The following is a 17,766-nucleotide window of genomic DNA, read 5'->3' on the forward strand; positions in this document are numbered from 1 at the left end:
AGTAGCTATTTATAGGAACTTTACCTGGGCAGGAGACAGGGCCATATCCCATGCCAACGGGAATTCTTGTGACCTGAGTGTGTGTGTGTGTGATCCTTTCAACTCTTGTTTTTCCTCAAGGTTGCAGAGACTGGTTGTGCTCCTAGTGGGATCTCTCTTTTTCGCCTTGCCTTGGCAACAGACTGCTTCCTGCTAATGTCTTACCTGTACAGTATCTCATTTAATTTGACCCTTCCTGCTTCTGGAAACCTCTCACCATACCGTGCCCAGGAAAGGTTGTACTGCTACCTGCACGTCTGTTGCCCTTTTCAGAAAGTTGCTGCTGGGTTTGTTGCTGGATAGCCTCACAATTTGGGCAGCATGGCTCTGCAGGCATGGACAGCCCCTCCAAGCGTCTTTCTTCTCCTCTGTCTGACCTTGCCTGCAGTTTGGCAACTCCACCTCCCGTTGCGTGGTTCAAAGCTACAGATGTCTTCCAGTTTCCTCTGGGATGCAGTTTGCGTTTTCATGTTCCTTGTTGCTTTTGGGTGAATTCCAAGAGGAAGTCTTTAAGCCAAGAGACTGTAACAAGACAATTGCAGTTTTTTATCTTTTCTTTGCCAGCTAAAATCTTCACTGCTTTCTTTGTTGTAGTCGTTATTGCCTTTAAAATAACTTTTCAAAAAGACCTAAATAAGAAAGTCGTTTCACAGACAGCTCTGTACTTTCAGGTCTGGAATGATCGCGTTAGTAATAACTTGCCACAAGGAAAGAAATATTCATCTTTTCTACCTTATTTATCTTTAGGAATTCAGAAGTCGGAAGAAGTTAAGGTAAAGTCAGAATCGAGCATGGGTTCAGGCCTTTAGGCTTGTTAGATGTGTATGTAGAAGACTGTTTTATTACCGGACTCACCAGTTTTGCTATCCTGCCTCAGTTATGGTTACCCATTCATGCCTTGCCAGCGTTCCTCAGATATTCCCTTGACATTCTTAGGCTGCTCAGCTCAAAACTCTTGGCTGGATTTATGTTTGAGTTAAACAGCACTTTCCATGTACAGCAACAATCTGCCTGCAAGTATCAAAACAAAAAGAAAGTGTGACAGGCTTTATTGAAACATTAATATCCAGAAGTAGAAATAATCCAGGCATGAGGTTATTTGAAGACTAAAGATAAAGGAAGTTAAGGTACTGTCTATTAAGTCAGTAGTTCAATTTAATTTTTAAATGCCAAGCTGTTAAAAATTACAGTGTTTACCTGGGGATCTTGGGCCAGCATAGAGAGAAAGGGTCCCATTTAGAGGATGGGAGCTTTGCTCTCTGCTTAGGTCGCACACAGAGCAAATGTGTCTGGAACACCTTTGCGGTCAGGTGACATGAGAGGACAAACCCTTTTCTCCCTCTCTAGCTGCGCATTAGAACCACACCAGACCTATCCTGCTCCGACTCAGCACTAGGAAGCCGTGTGCTCAGGCTCAGCGCCAGTGATTGGAGGTTGGAGATGGGCAGCGGAGGATGCTTCCAGAGGCACAGAGGGATCAACACCAGAGTAGGCAAGAGTGCAAGGAGGAGGCTGGCGATGGAGAAGGCGAACTGGACTGATAGCAGTTTTTTTCAGCAGTTGTGTTTATTTTTAACCATGAGACACAATTTAGGAAACATGTAAGGGAGTAATTTTGCCTGCTTTGTGAAGATTATTTTAAACACAGTGATATCATAATTAGATCTATGCCACTCACATGTGGTTCATTGAACCAAGGTAGGTGAACTGTTTCACTTTGGTATAAAGTACATGAGCAAAGTCTAGTTGTCTTTCTTAAGACTAGGAGATGATTAAGCAAAGGATAATCACATAACTAAAACAGTTTGGGATTATGTTCTTTAAAAAAAGCTTGGGACAGAAATTAGAAAGTGGCTTGTGTGGCAGACCTATAGAATCAGACCTGGCCTTTCGAAAACGAAGCAGGTCTGAAAAAGATGGTCCTTAAAGAGTGTGGACTTGACACTGAAGTCCAACCTCAAAGGATCTAGAGGAATGAATAATAAGGTCTAACAGGCTTTGGTGGAAAGTTGGTGGGGAAAGTGAGCATGGGATAAACATTCAGTTCAGCTCAGTCGTATCTGACTCTTTGTGACCCCATGAATCGCAGCACGCCAGGCCTCCCTGTCCATCACCAACTCCTGGAGTTCACTCAAACTCACGTCCATCGAGTCGGTCATGCCATCCAGCCATCTCATCCTCTGTCGTCCCCTTCTCCTCCTGCCCCTAATCCCTCCCAGCATCAGAGTCTTTTCCAGTGAGTCAACTCTTTGCATGAAGTGGCCAAAGTACTGGAGTTTCAGCTTCAGCATCAGTCCTTCCAATGAACACCCGGGACTGATCTCCTTCAGAATGGACTGGTTGATCTTGCAATCCAAAGGACTCTCAAGAGTCTTCTCCAACACCACAGTTCAAAAGCATCAATTCTTCGGTGCTCAGCTTTCTTCACAGTCCAACTCTCACATCCATACATGACCACTGGAAAAACCATAGCCTTGACTAGACAGACTTTTGTTGGCAAAGTAATGTCTCTGCTTTTGAATATGCTGTCTATGTTGGTCATAACTTTCCTTCCAAGGAGTAAGCGTCTTTTAATTTCATGGCTGCAATCACCATCTGCAGGGAGTACGCATCTTTTAATTTCATGGCTGCAGTCACCATCTGCAGTAATTTTGGAGCCCCCAAAAATAAAATCTGACACTGTTTCCCCATCTATTTCCCATGAAGTGATAGGACCAGATGCCATGATCTTAGTTTTCTGAATGTTAAGCTTTAAGCCAACTTTTTCACTCTTCTTTCTCTTTCAACAAGAGGCTTTTTAGTTCCTCTTCACTTTCTGCCATAAGGGTGGTGTCATCTGCATATCTGAGGTTATTGACATTTCTCCTGGCAATCTTGATTCCAGCTTGTGCTTCTTCCAGCCCAGTGTTTCTTATGATGTACTCTGCATAGAAGTTAAATAAGCAAGGAGACAATATATAGCCTTGACATACTCCTTTTCCTATTTGGAACCAGTCTGTTGTTCTATGTCCAGTTCTAACTGTTGCTTCCTGACCTGCATACAGGTTTTTCAAGAGGCAGGTCAGGTGGTCTGGGATTCCCATCTCAGAGTTTTCCACAGTTTATTGTGATTGACACAGTCAAAGGTTTTGGCATAGTTAATAAAGCAGAAATAGATGTTTTTCTGGAACTCTCTTGCTTTCTCAATGATCCAGCAGATGTTGGCAATTTGATTTCTGGTTCCTTTGCCTTTTCTAAAACCAGCTTGAACATCTGGAAGTTCACGGTTCACGTATTTCTGAAGCCTGGCTTGGAGAATTTTGAGCATTACTTTACTAGCGTGTGAGATGAGTGCAATTGTGCGGTAGTTTGACCATTCTTTGGCATTGCCTTTCTTTGGGATTGGTGTGAAAACTGACCTTTTCCAGTCCTGTGGCCACTGCTGAGTTTTCCAAATGTGCTGGCATATTGAGTGCAGCACTTTCACAGCATCATCTTTTAGGATTTAGTTAATGATGTGTCCTGGGTGGTGGTCAAACTCTGCCTGTCCAGTTAAAGGGTGTGTCTTTTTAGGCCCAAGTGCTTTGAGTCAGTGACCCAGCTTATTGAGTGATTGCACACTTTCTAATCTGTTGACCTCTAGGCCAATCCTCTGTGTCACAGTGAGAAAGTTCAAGGTTCACAGAGAGGAAGGGAGAGATTTCCATAAGGAATATAGTGGGAAGCTCCTGGGAACCTGGCTTACCTTTCAGGAGAAGGAAGAGCCTTGGGCAAGAAGAACCTGCAAAATAAGCAGGGTTTATCTTAAAAAGGGCGACTGGTTGACAAGTGTGTGAAACACAGCCCTGAGCTCCATACCTCTCACCGCAGGTGACCATGAGTGTCCCTTCTGTGACTTTGTGTCACTAATACAGAGGGTCACTCTTTCTCTGCTTCTTCTCCATCGACCCTCGTGTGAATTTACTGCAATAGTGAAGTCCCGCAGGCCAGGTGTCTTATCAGAGATTTATTTTCTCTCAGTCCTGGAGGCTGGAGGTTTAGATTGAGGCATTGGCAGGATGGGTTCTCCGGAGGCCACCTTCTCCCTGTGTCCTCACGTGGCCTTTACTCTGTGTATCCCTGGTGTCTCTTTGTCCAAAGTTTCTCCTCTTATAAGGACGCCAGTCAGATTGGGTGATGTTGTTCAGTTGCTAAATCATGTCTGACCTCTTGCAACCCCATGGACTGCAGCACACCAAGCTTCGCTGTGCTTCACTCTCTCCCAGAGTTTGCTCAGATTCATGTCCATTGAGTTGGTGACTAACCATGGTTAGTTGCCATCTAACCATCTCATCCTCTGCCTCCCTCTTCCTTAATGACTTTTTTCACTAGTCACCTCTTCTAAGTCTCCTCCCTCCAAATACATATTCTGAGTTTCCTGGGGTTAGTGCTTCAGCATAAGCATTTGGTGTGGGAGAGGGGCGCAGTTCAGTCCATAATAACCCCCATGGTTGGATATGTTTGTTCTTTCTGCTTTTTCATTGCCATGTTCCACCCACCCCTCTCCCACCGCACCCCCTTCATATTCTCTCTCACCCTGGCTTACACTTCTACAGTGCCATGGGCTCTGAACCCACAGCCCAAATTCAGCTCCACCTCCCTTACAGCTTACTGGATAGCCATCCTTTCATAACCCTCAACAGTGACCCCAATCACACACACACCCCTTCCTCTCCCACTTCTTCCCTTCTGTCCTGACTTAAAACTTGCTCTTCATTGTTAAACTTTAATCTCCTTCCCAGGAGCTCACTGTTTACAACATCAGGTTAATCTTTCCATGAACATGCATTTTATAGCATCATCTTTTTATTTCCACCACCACTGTTCAAGTTATCCCCTCAAGCTCAAATTGTTGCAATAGCTCTGTCACTGGTCTACCCCAGTCCCCGCCAGCTCGTCTCTTTTTCCAGCCCCTTAGTATATATCATCTTCAGGTTCATTTTTCTCAAGTTCTACTTCTGTTGTGTCATTATTCAGTGACTCCCAGCAGGGTAAAAACCATATTTTTCAGCTAGGCTTTTTGATGTCCTTTGTGGTCTGATGCCAGCCTGGTTTCTGAATGCATCTTTAATTCTGCAGCAGTGAGTCTCACTCCTCTTCCTGAATGCCTCCTGATTTCTGTCCCCTGGCTTTCTTTGTGCTGTTCTGCTTCCCTGGAATCCCTTCTCTTGTGTGTTTCTGTCTCTTTCCAAGTATTACCCAACATTTGAGACTCAACTGAGTTTAGCTCTTACCTTCTGAATGGTGGAGAAGAGAGCTTTGTCCAATATGTAGGATGGTTTCCTGGGAAAGGGGGAACAATTGAGGGAGGGGTATGGCTGGAAAGAAATTAATTAGGAGGTAATTGACATGGAAACCAACAAGAAATTGAGAGAAAAGACCCTACCTAATGTCCCCCTGTGTTTGGGCAAGTGCCTGTTTAGTTTCTTCAACCAGATTGTAAGCTTGGGAGCCACAAGATATGTTTTATCTGTTTATCTTGCTAATGTCTGCATTGCTTGGTCTGTTCCTGGATCCATAAAAGCTAACTAATGGATGCTAATCATATGGATTAGGTACTGCTCATTATCCTCCCAGCGGACTGGAAATGTGTGATGAGTGGTACCTGACTCCTCGTAGAGCCTGAATAATAATAATACGTAGAACACAATCTATCGTGTGAATAATTAAGAGCTGAGTGTAAAACAAGAAAAGGATAAGCTATGTAAAAATATGCAGAAGAATAAAATATGCTCAAATATTAGCATGCCTTGCATGGCTAAAGGTGACATTGTTCTTGAATGAACTGAAGCCTCAGCAGGTGATTGCTGCTCCGGCGGGGTTGGGGGCTGACCGGCCCTCATGTGTTTCCGGCGGGGTAAGGGGGGATTCCTAAAATGAAGAGCATCGAGGACAAATGTTACTGAAGTAGTCTTAGTGAGTCTTGTCTTCTCATGTATCTTTCTTCTCTTCTCTGCTTCCGGTAGATACTGTGTATAATCTGCTTTCATCATGGGAGAGATAGAGCAGAGGCCAACTCCAGGATCAAGACTGGGGGCCCCGGAGAATTCGGGAATCAGTACGTTGGAACATGGACAGAAGCCGCCCCCCACGCCTTCAGGAAAACTCATGTCCATCAAGATCCAGATGCTGGATGATACCCAGGAGGCCTTTGAAGTTCCAGTAAGTTGGGGGCAGCCTTCGGCATGGGGGTGCTCATCTCAGTCCTGTGATGCACGGTGGCGGGAAGACGGTCTGTGTGTTCAGCAGCCTTCTTCCCACCCTCACCGTGCTCCTCTGGTTCCTTCTGGTTTCGTCCGAGCTATGGATTTTTTGGTTGATGTGTGTTGATTTTTTGATTGCATGCTCCGAGTACAAGTGATATCAGTGAGTGTGTCACTTGAATTTGACTCTGACTTTCCATATACTAAGACACGTGTGTATATGCCTATGTATGTGTTACTTATATTTTTGGGTTGGAGGGAATTGTGGTTTCAGTCTCAGTTTAATTTCCTTTGTTGTTCAATCACTCAGTCATGTCCGACTCTTTGCGACCCCGTGGACTGCAGCACGCCAGGCTTCCCTGTTCTTCACCATCTCCCGGAGGTTGCTCAGATTCATGTCCATTGAGTCGGTGATGCCATCCAACCATCTCATCCTCTGCTGCCCCTTTCTTTTCCTGCCCTCAATCTTTCCCAGCATCAGGGTCTTTTCCAGTGAGGTGGCTCTTCGTATCAAGTGGCCAAAGTATTGGAGCTTTAGCACCAGTCCTTCCAATGAATATTCAGGGTTGATTTCCTTTAGGACTGACTGGTTTGATCTCTTTGTGAAAGTTGCTCAGTCGTATCTGACTCTTTGCAACCCCATGGGCCATACAGTCCATGGACTTCTCCAGGCCAGAATACTGGAGTGGGTAGCCTTTCTCTTCTCCAGGGGATCTTCCCAACTCTGGGATCGAACTTTGCTTACAAGCAATTCCTCTAAACATCAGTGCGTGTGTGTGAGCACTCCATTACTCTGTGTGGCAAGAGAAGTCGTTCTGACATCAGGAGAGAACTTGCTGACCACGTTTGTGGGTACGGAGTGGGGGTAAAGAAAAACCGTGAACCCAGGCTATAGGCTGGCAGCCCTAGAATTGAAGAGACCTCCACCCCAGGGGCTGGGGGGGTGGACAAAAGAGGTGTCCAGGAGGCAGGCAGAGATGAAGGAGCAGCAGGCTTGCCTTGTTCATCAGCTGGAGCTGCACACCCCCAAGGTTCTGCTCTTTTCCTTGGAACTTTGCCCTGTTGCCCCTTCCCCACTTTTCCCATCCTTCTCCTCAGTCTCCTCTTGAAATCCCACTCCTGTTCGAGGCTCAGGAACCACCACCAGTTACATGCAGGTAGAGGATCTCTTCAATGGCAGGGAGAGTCCGGTGTGTTCACCTCTGTACAATGCTGATGGCACTTTTCTCAAGAATTAATTAGCATCTGTAGAATTCACAGCACACTCTGGCTTTTTCCCTGTGTTCTTTCTTGGGTGCTAAACACCGTATCTCACGCTACTTGCGTGTGAGGGTGAAAAATAACTCTTGAATTCCAAACAGCCCAATTATAAACAAACGTTGCGAACATAACCTGTTTTTAAAGTGGAGACAATCCGTCTATTATTCCTGTTGGCTAGAACAACTAAAATTTTAACAGTCGGCATTAACGTCTGCAACCCATCATTTAATTGTTTATGTGATATGAGTCACTCAATCGTATTCATTTCCAAGACTATTGTTCTAAAAGTGTGAATTACCATTAAGTGTCTCAGGGAAGACAAACCTCAGAAGAGCTATGTTTAAACCTGCCAATTTATCACACATTGCAAACGACCTTTGTATCTTTCTAATTTTCTCGTTGTGAAATTTCTATCTCTTTAAGGACTTGGGGACTTCATATTCTGAGGAACAGAGTTGCTGCTTATCTGCTGAAATTGTAAAAAATAGAGGGGCACACCTGCCAGCCTGGTACTCAGACCTTCTGGAACAAGTCCTACCCCCTTCCACCCCCCTCTCCCCCACTTTCTTTTTGTTGCAAGACTGGTTTGGTGAGGTATTTGGTTTCAGTGTTTCTCCTTTGCTACTGTTAAGGATTTCTGAGCCCAAATCTCTAGCAATGTGTTCTTTTAAATGGTATTCCCGTATATGGGTTTGGACCAAAGGGCCTTCAAGCACTGGTGTTATGTACACAGGGAGCATTGTATGTATTGATTTGCAATTCTTGTTTCCTTGAAGCAAAGAATGTCAAAACTCCGTTCCTAGCTACTGTTTAGCTAGGAACTAGATAGGAACTCTCTGCCTGAGAAAATAGGAATAGAAGTTTGTTTGCATCTTTTAAAATGATTTTACTTGATAATTTCTCATGTCCATGCTTTCCATTTGTAACTCCTCTACCTGAAAGGTTTCTTATACCACTTCCTCCCTCCCCCCACCCCCATAAACTCCTATGCACCCTTAGAGGCCCTCTATGTTTTACCCAGAGGTTAACTTCTTGAGACAGTAGGTGGGACTTTTTCTTCCCTCCTTCAGACCTCTTCACTCATAGGTATGTCAGGTTGGAGCTGGACCACTGAGATTTAAATCGCAGCTTCTCCTACCAACTCACTGATCACCTTGGGGAAGATACTTAATCTCTATCTCAGTTTTCTCCTTTGTAAAATGAGGCTCATCATAAACCCTACCTCATTTCATGAGAACAAGAGTTGATACAAACGAACAACTCTTGGCACATACAAAGAGCTTGGAATGTAATATGATTGATGTTGCTGTTCAGTCACTCAGTCGTGTCTGACTCTTTGTGACCCCACGGACTGCAGCACACCAGGCTTCCCTGTCCTTCACCATCTCCCAGAGCTTGCTCAAACTCATGTGCATTGAGTTGGTGATGCCATCCAACCATCTCATCCTCTGTCATCCCCTTCTTCTCCTGCCCTCAATATTTCCCAGCATCAGAGTCTTTTCCAGTGAGTCAGCTCTTCACATCAGGTGGCCAAAGTCTTAGAGCTTCAGCATCAATCCTTCCAATAAATATTCATGGTTGATTTCCTTTAGGGTTGACTGGTTTGATCTCCTTGTTGTCCAAGGGACTCTGAAGAGTCTTCTCCAGCACCACAGTTCAAAAGCATCAATTCTTAGGTTCTCAGCTTTCTTTATGGTCCAGCTCTCACATCCATATGTGACTACTGGAAAAAGCATAGCTTTCACTATGCGGACCTTTGTCAGCAGAGTGATGTCTCTGCTTTTTAATATGCTGTCTAGGTTGGTCATAGCTTTTCTTCCAAGGAGCAAGCATCTTTTAATTTCATAGCTGCAGTCACTGTCTGCAGTGATTTTGGAGGCCTTACCCATGTGCATTTTGCATTTCGCTGCTGGCTTCTTTGGCCTGGGTCCTGCCTTGCTGCCTCATCTCCAGCACCTAGCACAGCGCCTTGTGTGTATTAGGTGCTCATTAAAAGTTTCACTATTAGGGTGAGTTGATCTGACAAGTAGAATTCATGTGATTGTTAGTTTTCCACATGCCTCATCCATTCATGTTTAATTTTTAAAAATCTTATTGGAGTTGGGTCAGAATGTTCCTTCTCAACCCATAGGCAACAGATGTTTTCCATAACTGCCTGTAGAAAGTCAGCGATCAGCATTTTTATTGACTGTGCTGATTCTAAATTGCTACCTTGTGGTCTTTAAGAAGAGAATGGGCCAGGACTCTGCAGCTGGGAGGCAGCAGGCTGGCCGTGGTGACTCAACCGCTGTGCTTGCGATTAGAGAGGAGGGACTAGGATCGCAAGAGACGCAGCCTCCCACAACTGCTTTTTAAACCTTGCTCTAAAACTTCCTGTTGTGAAATCACGGAGGCCAGGTGTCGCAGCCCCCTTCACCCACCCTTGTTCCCTCCTTGGATTGGGTGCCCCGTGATGATAAATTCTCGTTGCTAATTCACATTTGTCACACAGATGGGCAGGCACTTGGCCGGAAGTCATTACCATTCCCTTTGGGGAACATTCCTCCGTGAACCACATCGTTCTCTAGGGAATGAGTTTCTTGGGTCTTTTCCTGATACTTCCGTTTCGGAGGATGGATGGAGGTAAAGTCATTGTTTTAAAATGCACCTTCTCCAAATGCTTCCTGGCCCAGATAATCACACCAGTCTGCATCATTACTTACAGCCTCGAATGAAGTCTTATCAGAGTTTAATCCTTTGAGAGCCCTGGGCATGGAGCGTCAGACTTTGCTACACCGTGGCTCGTTCTCCCGGTCACCTTTGCTCTTAAGCTTGGATGGTCTTTTTAGGTATTTTTTTTCTGCAGAGTTGAAAGTTCAGATGCAATATTTATTGTAAATTCTTCCAGGACATTTTATCGTCTTTATATGGAATATGCTGTGCAGAGAAGCCTCACCTTGGGGCTTGTGGTATCTGCGGTGTTCCCTTCCAATCAGAGGGTATACCTCGAGGGACTCGTGTGGATCTGAAAGGGTTAAACGACCCCCCTGACCCCGCCCCTACCCCCCAAGAAGGTTCCTGAGAAGGTTTTATGTGTCCTGTCCTCATGACCCTGCTGGTAAACAAAACGCTGTTCCTACTGACGTTTGTAGGATGAAGCAGATGGCTTCTTCCCCCAAGTGTTTATTCCGTTTATGTGTTTTCATTAGCAAGGCTGCTCTAGGAGGAGCAGAGAAGAGTGGAGGAACTGAAACGGAGCCATGTTTTGCTGCTTTTGAGCAGCCCTGGGAAGCCAGCCTGGAAAAGATGCTCACAGGTGATGGGAAGGCCCCTGGCCTGTGTTGAAGAGCGAGCTGGAGTCGCCGTGGTGCGGGTGCAGGGTGCTCCATGTCAGCCACCGCCATCCAGGGGGCTGATCATCCTGCCCTTGTGTTGGTGTTTTGTCGAGGCTTTCCTAAGAAGCCTTTCCAGCTCCTGGGTGCCTGAGGATAAAGTGTGAGTTTCTTAGTTTGGAGAGGCTGGGGGAGAGGCAGATGGTCGAGTGCTCCGGTGACTTTTTCCTTATTCTCCACCATTGTCCTGGGTTGGTTCATCCTCTGCATTAGCATCTCAAGCTGGAAAATTCTCTTGACTTGCTTATTATGCTTAGTTTTGACTTCCTGCGGGTAGAATGGGAGCTCTGTGGGGGCCTGGTCCCTTTGGTTCTTATTTATCCTTATATTCTGTTCCTCCACACTGCCTCAGATTGATGATGCCATAACTGTCTCTGTGCATTCATGTGCTTCTCACAGATGAGGAAGGCTGGGTGGCACTGTCATCTCTTTAAGATGAGGGGGAACCCCTGAAGCACTCTTCGAGTCACCTTCTCACGTTTGTATGGTGTTGGGATAGCACTGGGATTGGAACCCAGCCCTCGTGACCCCAACTTTGTCTGCCTTCCCTCGCCCCGAGCTGCTGCCTTGGGTAAGATCTGTGGGCTTCCTCTGTCCTGCCTTATTCAACGTTTCCAAACGTGCCTCCAAGGCTCCTTGCAAACTCTCATCTTCCAGCTGCTCCTGTTCCTTTCCTATTTGTAAACAGCGCCCAACATCCACCAACAAATTTGTCGAGATCCCCCAACCATCCAAGCCTCTCCCCAGGGCTCCTGGTGGGGGTCATCTCTGTCTTAAACTACTTGTTGTCCATACCTCTAATTAGACTTGGAATCAGAAGCTCTAATCTTGTTTCTCCCTCTAATTATAACCCTACTGAGGCTCAGTTTCCTTATCTGCAAAATGAAGAGTTTGGTTCAGATGATAACCTATGCTTTTTCCCCCTCCCTTTCTTTTTTTTGAAAGTTGGCACCTTGTGTTGACATCTTCTGTTGATGAATTACCTCTCCATGATTGTGTTTGTTAATTCCTCAGGCAAATAGTAAACTCTTTCAGAAAAGGGATTTTAATCTAAGAAATATTACAAAAGCCTCATCGGAGACAGTATTCACAGTTACTGTGTAACTAGTAAGTGCTCAAATCAAATATAAGTGAATAAGCATGCATGCACGTGAGCAGATTCAGGAGATGGTGAAGGACAGGGGAGCCAATTGTGCTGCAGTCCATGGGGTTGCAGAGTCAGACACGACTCAACAGCAACAAATATGCTTATGGGGCATCAGGAAATGTTAGGATTTAATGTGTGTCTGTGTGTTGTGTGTGTGTGTTAAGTCATGTCCGACTCCATGGACTGTAGCCCACCAGGCTCCTCTGTCTGTGGAATCCTCCAGCCAAGAATACTGAAGTGGGTAACTACTCCATTTTCCAGGGGATCTTCCTGAGCCAGGGCTTGAACCTGAGTCTCCTGCACTGCAGGCAGATTCTTTACCGTCTGAGCCACCGGGGAAGCCTCGGTGGGTGGGGTAACTTTAAGTATCGCTGAACTAAATTGGGCTAAACTTCATGCCACTTGAGAAGACAAAAATCACGTATTTGCTAGACAACACATTATTAGCGGGAACAAACAACTTCGTTGTAAACAGACATCTAAAAATTTTAAGAAAAATAATTAGTTTGCATGTCATAATAAGAGAGACTGCAAAAGGTTTTCTTTTTTTTTTTAAACTGAGGGCAAAAGTGCCTGTATTATCTCAGACCTAATTAGGAGTCTGGCATGGTCAGTCCATAAATGATTAAACCTTTATTTCATTTTCTTAGCTTTTGAAATGAAGCAATCATTTATTTTTCACTGAAACCTGGCCTTGACATTAGCCAAGGGCTTGCTCCTCCAAGTGCTTTGTGGTTCTGCAAAAGGTCTTAAGTGGTTGGAGAATTTTTAAACTGTCTTTATAAGCTGGTGCTCAGAAAAAGAGGATGTAGCAGAAGTTTGTCTCTTTAAAAAGCTCTGTGTTGTCTTTTTGGGGATTCCCTAGTTAACATCGACGGCTTTCCTGGAGGCTCAGATAGTAAAGAATCGACCTGCAATGCAGGAGACCCGGGTTCAATCCCCTAGTCGGGAAGATCCCCTGGAGGAGGGCATGGCAACTCATTCCAGTATTCTTGCCTGGGAAATCCCATGGACAGAGGAGCCTGGCAGGCTACAGTCCATGGGGTCACAAAGAGTCGGACACAGCTGAGCCACTAACACTTTCAGTTCACTTTCCCTATTTACATTAGGAAGAAGGGAGGCTACTGGCTTGGAGCTGGACTTGGGTAGCTCACAGCAACTGTGCCTGTAGAAAAGCAAGGTCCTTTTCTCCATCTTTGTCTTGTTGTGAATGATTTTGTTTCCCTGTTTTAATTTCTATGTTAGCCATCTTAGAGACGATACCCTTTTGGATCTAAAGCCGCTGAATGTCTTTGTTTTTTCCTCTCCCCAAAGAGGTGAAATATATATTTAACCTAAGATCTTGGGCGGGGAAAGTATTAGTATATCTTTCTTTTTAATACGTGTCCTGCTTCTTCCCTGGAATCACACATCCCCGGCAGCCGGGTTATTCCTTGCAGTTGATTGGTTTATACGATCTTAGACGGGAGGTATGAGTTCAGGCCTCCTTTATTTTCTTCTTTTGTATAAAAGTGCACATAAGAGCTGGTGGCGGCCATACTGAGACCTAAATAAAATTTAATCGACCATTTAAAACCAGAAGGGAGTTGTGTGTGCCCAGAGCTCCATTAACTGCCTCTTAAGCAGCTGCAGTTTGAACCAGAAAGAGGGAAAGGAATTTCACAAGTTCACTCAAGCTTTTTAAACATGAGTCAATATTTCTTTCCCCTTATCAGTGTTGCTTTTGGCTCTGTCTCTTAGCAGAGTTTCTGAAAGAGTATTTATGTCCACTCTGCTTTTGCATGGTCCACTCTGTGTTTTATTTAACTTGAGTGATAAATGGTCCGTCTGGGTCTGGTCTCTTGAGGTTAAATTTAAAGGCTATTTTAATAGATAAAATTTTTTTTTCATAAATCATTTCAGCGAAATCCTGTTCGCCTTTCCTTTCTGGTTCCTTAGATGTGAAGAGTGGAACTTCAATGTTGGCCCAAAATGTTTGTGTGCCCCTTTCAACTTCAGTGTAGACGCTTGATCAAAGTCGTTTCTGTGGCTCTGACGTGATGGCAGGAATTCTCTAACAGCTGTTTGCTATTTTCTCCCTGAAAAGTCTCTCAGTAGACACTAATAAATAAAAGGAATAAACTGTAACTGAGAATGTCTGTATCTGGTGGTAAACTGGGCCAATATTCTGGGGAGATGTAGGGAGTTTGAGAAAATGCTTTTCCTCCCCTCTTTTAAGTGGAGATAATAAATGGTCCTAATTATAAGAAACAGTGGTTAAAGGGGAAAATCGGGCTAGAAGTGCATCCTGGCTTCATGGCTTCCTAGCTGGGGGTGTGAAGATAACCCATCTCAACCTGTTTACTTGTTTCTGAATCTGGAGAAGAACACACACTTCATGGGCTGAGGTGAAGCTCAGGTGAAATACCTTCTGAGAAAATACCTTGCAGAGTCCTAGATGGAGATTAGATTACCCTAAAAGCTAGTTGTTTTTCTTCCTTTCGCTCTAAACTTTACTTCTCTTGTTTATTAGCAGGATTGAGACTGTGCTTTTATTGTAGGGCTTTTGGGTATGTGAAGTGGAAAAAGGAAAGCATATGAAAACATTTTGAAATAAAAAAAGCATACTTGCGTCAGGTGGAGTAATTTTCTTTCTTTCTTTCTTTCTTTTTTAAATTCCCCCAGCTTTCTCTGTCGTCTCAGATGAGTCTTTCCCGAAATAGAGATGAGGATCCCAGGTGGCTTTCGAGGGTCTATGAGAAGGAAGTGCCACCTGGACAGGTGTGATGAAGTCTCAGCTTCTCACAAGTGTACTTCGTTTTTTCACTCTATCTGTAGTTCCTCTGAGCTTCAGTTCTGGTAGCTCTAACACTGAGGGGATATTCTTAAAGCTTAAATGTTTTATGTGCATATTGGTTTTACTGAGTTTTTGGTCTCCTCCATTTACTTAGCCTGTCTTTCCTGGTGGCTCAGCAGTAAAGAATCCACCTGCAGTGTAGGAGATGCAGGTTCGATCCCTGGGTCAGGAAGATCCCCTGGAGAAGGAAATGGCAACCCAAGTATTCTTGCCTGGAGAATCCCATGGACAGAGGAGCCTGGTGGGCTACAGGCCATGGGGTCACAAAGAGTCAGACATGACTGAGTGCCTGAGCGCACATTTATGTAGCCTAAAGCCTCTCTGTTTTCCTAGAGTCAGGATTTTCCTAGGAGAACCTCGCTTCCCTCTGGCACAGGCTAAATGTAGGATCTCAAGGTGGATGGTTTTAGGAGCCTCTCGGATGGGTCTTCTCTGTGGGTTCCTTTGAAGGAAGCATTTAGCTGGCTCGGAACCTCTATGTTTAAATGTGAATATGAAACATATTAACATATAAATCACAGTGATGTTTAAATTATCTGCTATTTTTTTAATGATTCATTTATTTGCTGTCTTTTATCAATTTGAACATTAGACATCATGGTTTTCACACCAGAGATAGATATTGGGGTGATTTTATCAGTTTGTGATCTGTAGAGAAAGTCATTGTGTAAAAGCAGTTCTGAAAGTCATACTTTGTAATTGTGAATGAGAGCTTTATAGGTTTCTCTTTCCGCATTTATATAAACAGGAAGCTAGACTTGATACCCAGAGTGGAATTCAGGGAGCGCTGGTGGTGGTTTATGGAACATGATCTTGGAAACCTAATGAGTCCCACATATATTTCTGGACACGCACAGCAGGGGGCTGCTGATGATAAGACAATGAGCAAAAATAATGGCTGCCCTTTTAAAAACCCCTTGCTGTGTGCCAGAATTTGTCCTAACGTCTGTCCTTACATTCTCTCATTTACAGCTGATCAGTGGATCTGTGAGGTGGGCATGAATGAGCCCAGTGAGCACAGAGCTCAGAAGTGGCTTGATCTAGGTCGCAGGACTGAGGACAGGAAGCCAGGGTTTCCGGCCCAGCTCCTGCCTCTACTTAAGCCCTGCTCTCACCAGGCCGTGTGAAGGTCCCAGGCCACAGGGATCCCTTAGAGAGGACAGCCCATCACGTGATCGTGCTGGTCCCTGAGACAGATGCCAAGGATAGATACTCCGAAGCGGGTAGGGTGGATTAACAGGGCCGAGACTGCAGCGGGGACAACCCAGGGACCAGAGGGCCTCCCAAGGTCATAGACACAGTGGTGGCTGCTAAGGGACCCAGATGGCCTGTTGGAGAGCTGTCAGACACAAGAGAAACTGAGAAGGTATAGTTTTTTTTGTTCCTCCCATCAGTCAAGTATATTTATTTAAAGCACCGTCCTGTAGCATCAGTTAAGTTTTCACAAATTGACGAGGTAGGATTGACAGGCCTTGGCAGCATGTGGGAGGGGAGCCCCCGAAGAGAGGGGAACACAGACACTCCTTAGATTTACACCTTGGGGACTCCCTGCTGCCACGGGGATTGGGACATCAGCTGGCCTTTCTATGACAGCTGTTGCACTAGAAATGATGTCTTTTTTTTTTTTTCAGTTGACGTGAAAGACACGTTGCTAATGTTCCTAATAAAAGCCACTGCTTCATTTCTAATCATGAAGAATCTGTGACCCTGTAAATGAACCTCTGAGATTCATACTGATTATGAAGATTGTACAGACTGGAAGTATCAAAGGGAGGTTGATTGTTTGCTTCCCATTTGTATTAGGAAAATTATATTTACTCTCTGCATTTCAATTAATTTGTCATCCTAGGAGCTACTCTGTTCATTTTGAAGGCCTGGCTGGGAAAGCATTGACACCCAGCGTCTTCAAGTGACCGTTCATAAGCCTTTGAAAGGAATGGGGGCGTGGCCTGCCCTTTAATTTTAATTCCGTTTACTTATGAACTCTCAAGCGTGTTTGACTGTCATGTCATCTTCCACGGCCGTTTGTTGGAAGGTTTCTGTCCGCAAACAGAACTCAAGGGCTCGGTTACCTTTGCTCTAGCTATGATGTGGTTTAGTGTTGCAGCTGAGTCGCTCAGTGGTGTCCGGCTCTTGCAACCCCACGGATTGTAGCCTGCCAGGCTCCTCTGTCCTTGGGTTCTCCAGGCAAGAATACTGCAGTGGGTTGCCATTTCCTTCTCCAGGGGATCTTTCCCACCCAGGAATCGAACCTGGGTCTCCTGAATAGCAGGCAGATTGTTTATCAGCTGAGCTATGAGGGAAGCCCTTGAAGCTCCGTTGGTAAAGCTGTGATGCTTTAGACGCTTGCTGTGATGCTGAGTGTCTAAAGCATTGAAAAGCAAGAGCTCCCCTGGTCACTGCTTTCCTGTGTCCCAAGGTGGCTGTGACAGCCCTTCCCAGTTCCTTCCGGTCAGCTCTCATATTCCTGCAGTCACATAAGCTGGTATCGTCCTTAGTCTTATAGGAAAAGAGAGAAGGTGGGTCTTAAGCAGGTCCTTCTGCAGCCTGGCCAGCAGGAGCGATGAGCAGAGTGGGGGCAGGTGGTGAGTCGTCCTCCTCTCCCCTGGGCCACCCATCCCCTATTAGCATTTCCTGTTGCTGAATTAGAGACGCACGAACGAGGAGCCCAAGGTGAGCAGGCTGGAGAGGCCAGTCAGTGGGAACCGCAAGAGGATACCCCGTCTCTTGGGAGATGCCCAAGACTCCCAGAGAAAATGAAGACCACAGGCATGGGCCCCCAAGTTCGTATCTCCTAACACAGGCTCATGTCTCCCTCTGCCTTCATTTCCACCCTTGCAGCCTTGCCTCTGACCCTCCAGCCTTCATCCTGTCTCCTGTGGGACAATGTGC

General features: G+C 45.3%; 1 protein-coding gene across 1 annotated transcript in view; it reads left to right on the forward strand.

The window, feature by feature from the left end:
- FARP1 (FERM, ARH/RhoGEF and pleckstrin domain protein 1) overlaps nucleotides 1–17,766 on the forward strand; it is a 304,106-nt gene that overhangs the window by 63,796 nt on the left and 222,544 nt on the right. The window contains exon 2 of the mRNA XM_040267369.1: nucleotides 6,024–6,219. Within this exon, the coding sequence (XP_040123303.1) occupies nucleotides 6,049–6,219 (171 nt within the window). The 5' untranslated portion in view covers nucleotides 6,024–6,048. The remainder of the gene's footprint in view (nucleotides 1–6,023; nucleotides 6,220–17,766) is intronic.

The sequence above is a fragment of the Oryx dammah genome, unplaced genomic scaffold, assembly GCF_014754425.2.
Source record: "Oryx dammah isolate SB20612 unplaced genomic scaffold, SCBI_Odam_1.1 HiC_scaffold_24, whole genome shotgun sequence".
Taxonomy (NCBI): Eukaryota; Metazoa; Chordata; class Mammalia; order Artiodactyla; family Bovidae; genus Oryx; species Oryx dammah.